General features: G+C 61.8%; 1 protein-coding gene across 2 annotated transcripts in view; it reads right to left on the bottom strand.

The window, feature by feature from the left end:
- AATK (apoptosis associated tyrosine kinase) overlaps window positions 1-1,728 on the bottom strand; it is a 19,332-nt gene that overhangs the window by 9,356 nt on the left and 8,248 nt on the right. For both annotated transcript variants that reach the window (XM_032797286.2, XM_075071907.1), the window contains exon 6: window positions 892-976. In XM_032797286.2, the coding sequence (XP_032653177.1) occupies window positions 892-976 (85 nt within the window). The remainder of the gene's footprint in view (window positions 1-891; window positions 977-1,728) is intronic.

The following is a 1,728-nucleotide window of genomic DNA, read 5'->3' as shown; positions in this document are numbered from 1 at the left end:
CCCTTTGCTGCCCCCCATCCCCCACTGACCCCTCTCCCGCCCAGCCCTCTGTTTCTCCCCCATCCCCCACTGACCCCTCTCCCGCACCGCCCTCTGTTGCCCCCCATACCCCACTGCCCCCTCTCTCACCCAACCTTCTGCTGCCCCCCATCCCCTGCTGCCCCCTCCTCCCAGCAGTTCCAATCCCTCAGGGCTGAAGTGACCTCCCCAAAGGCTCCAGCACACAGTAACTTGCCCTGGATGCCAGGCAGAAGCAGGTCTCCAGGACTCAGCTGGCAGGTGAGGTCTGAGCGTCCAGGGAGAGGGACAGGCTAGCAGCAGGGATCTGTCCCCTCCCGCCACGAGTTAGGGGAGCAGCCCCTGCCCCAGCCCCTGCAGGTAACTGAAGGCACAGCCGCCCTGGTCCCTGCTGGGCACTGTTTGGATTAGGAGGAGGGAAGGAGGCAGGCCATTGCCAGCTGCTGTGTGTGGGAGAACCCCCCGGAGTCAGACCAAGCAGTGTCTGCCCTGCCCAGAGGGGTAGCGCAGGAGACTCAGAAATACCCATTCCCAGGCCCCTCTCTCCAGGAGGAGAGGAAACAAGCAGAAAGCCCCATTCCCAGGACACTGGGAGCCTCCCGCATCAGACAGATGAGGAAACTGAGAATAAATCCCAGGTGCTCAGAGTAACCAGCCCGAAGAGACCCAGCAGCCAGGGCCTGGCCCAGGGCTCCCATCCTCCAACACCCCCTGCTACAGTGACTCCAGCTCCCGGGTCCCTGAGCCCCGCTGGAGTTGGCAGCGCTGGGCCAGGAGGATGCCCTGTGCCTGAGCCCAGGTCATCCCACAGAGGCTGGGCTCCAGCAGGTGCCAAAAGCTGCTCCACCAGCCCCAGCCCCAGCCCAGACTTACTTTGTACTTGCAGTGAGCCAGGCCGTAGTCCCCGACTTTGACGGTCAGGTCAGCAGTGAGTAAGCAGTTCCGCAAAGCCAGGTCGCTAGACAAAGGAAATGCACAGCTGCTGTTACACAATCCCAGGCGCACTGGGGTGTTGCAGTGGGGAGGTCACACGCGGTTTGGGGTGAGGATGCTGGGCAAGCAGCAGCCACCCAGGCCAGAGGGGCCTCAACAGCCCAGTGGGGAGATGGGGGCAGGGGGGGCATCAGGGTTCTGGATTTGAACCCATCCCACGGGGGGGTGAGGAGGAAGCTGGGCCCAGACTTTGGTCAGAGACAGCAGGGATCAGGCTGTAACTCACTGGGTATTGCAGGGCATTCCAATCATCAGGGAATTCGCCAGGCGGCCATCCCTCCGTCAGACTAAGCCAGGCAGAATGGAGATTGCCTGGCAACCTACCTGGGCCATTTCCTAACCTGCCACTGTGACACGCGCCTCGCAGCGTGCGTGAGTGTATGTGTGCATGTGCGTGCACACAGGTGAGTGTGTGTGTGTGTACATGCGCGTGTGGGTGGGTCCAAGTGTATGCACACAGGTATGTCTACATGTGGGTGGGTGGGGATGAAGGTGTATGCGTGTGGGGGGGGAATGGGTATATGAGCACGTGTGTAGGTGGGGGCGAGGGTGTGTACAGGTATGGGGGGACATGGGTGGGTGGCAGAGTGGCTGTGTGTATGGGGGTGCAGGCGAGGGGTGTGTGATGGAGTAGGGGCTGTCTGTGTGGGGGATGGGAGAGCAGGGGATGTCTTTAGGTGAGGGATAGGATCTTTAAGCCTGTAACCTGAGCCAGGC

Source organism: Chelonoidis abingdonii, chromosome 13, assembly GCF_003597395.2.
Source record: "Chelonoidis abingdonii isolate Lonesome George chromosome 13, CheloAbing_2.0, whole genome shotgun sequence".
Classification (NCBI taxonomy): domain Eukaryota; kingdom Metazoa; phylum Chordata; order Testudines; family Testudinidae; genus Chelonoidis; species Chelonoidis abingdonii.
This window is presented reverse-complemented; position numbering and strand designations above follow the sequence as displayed.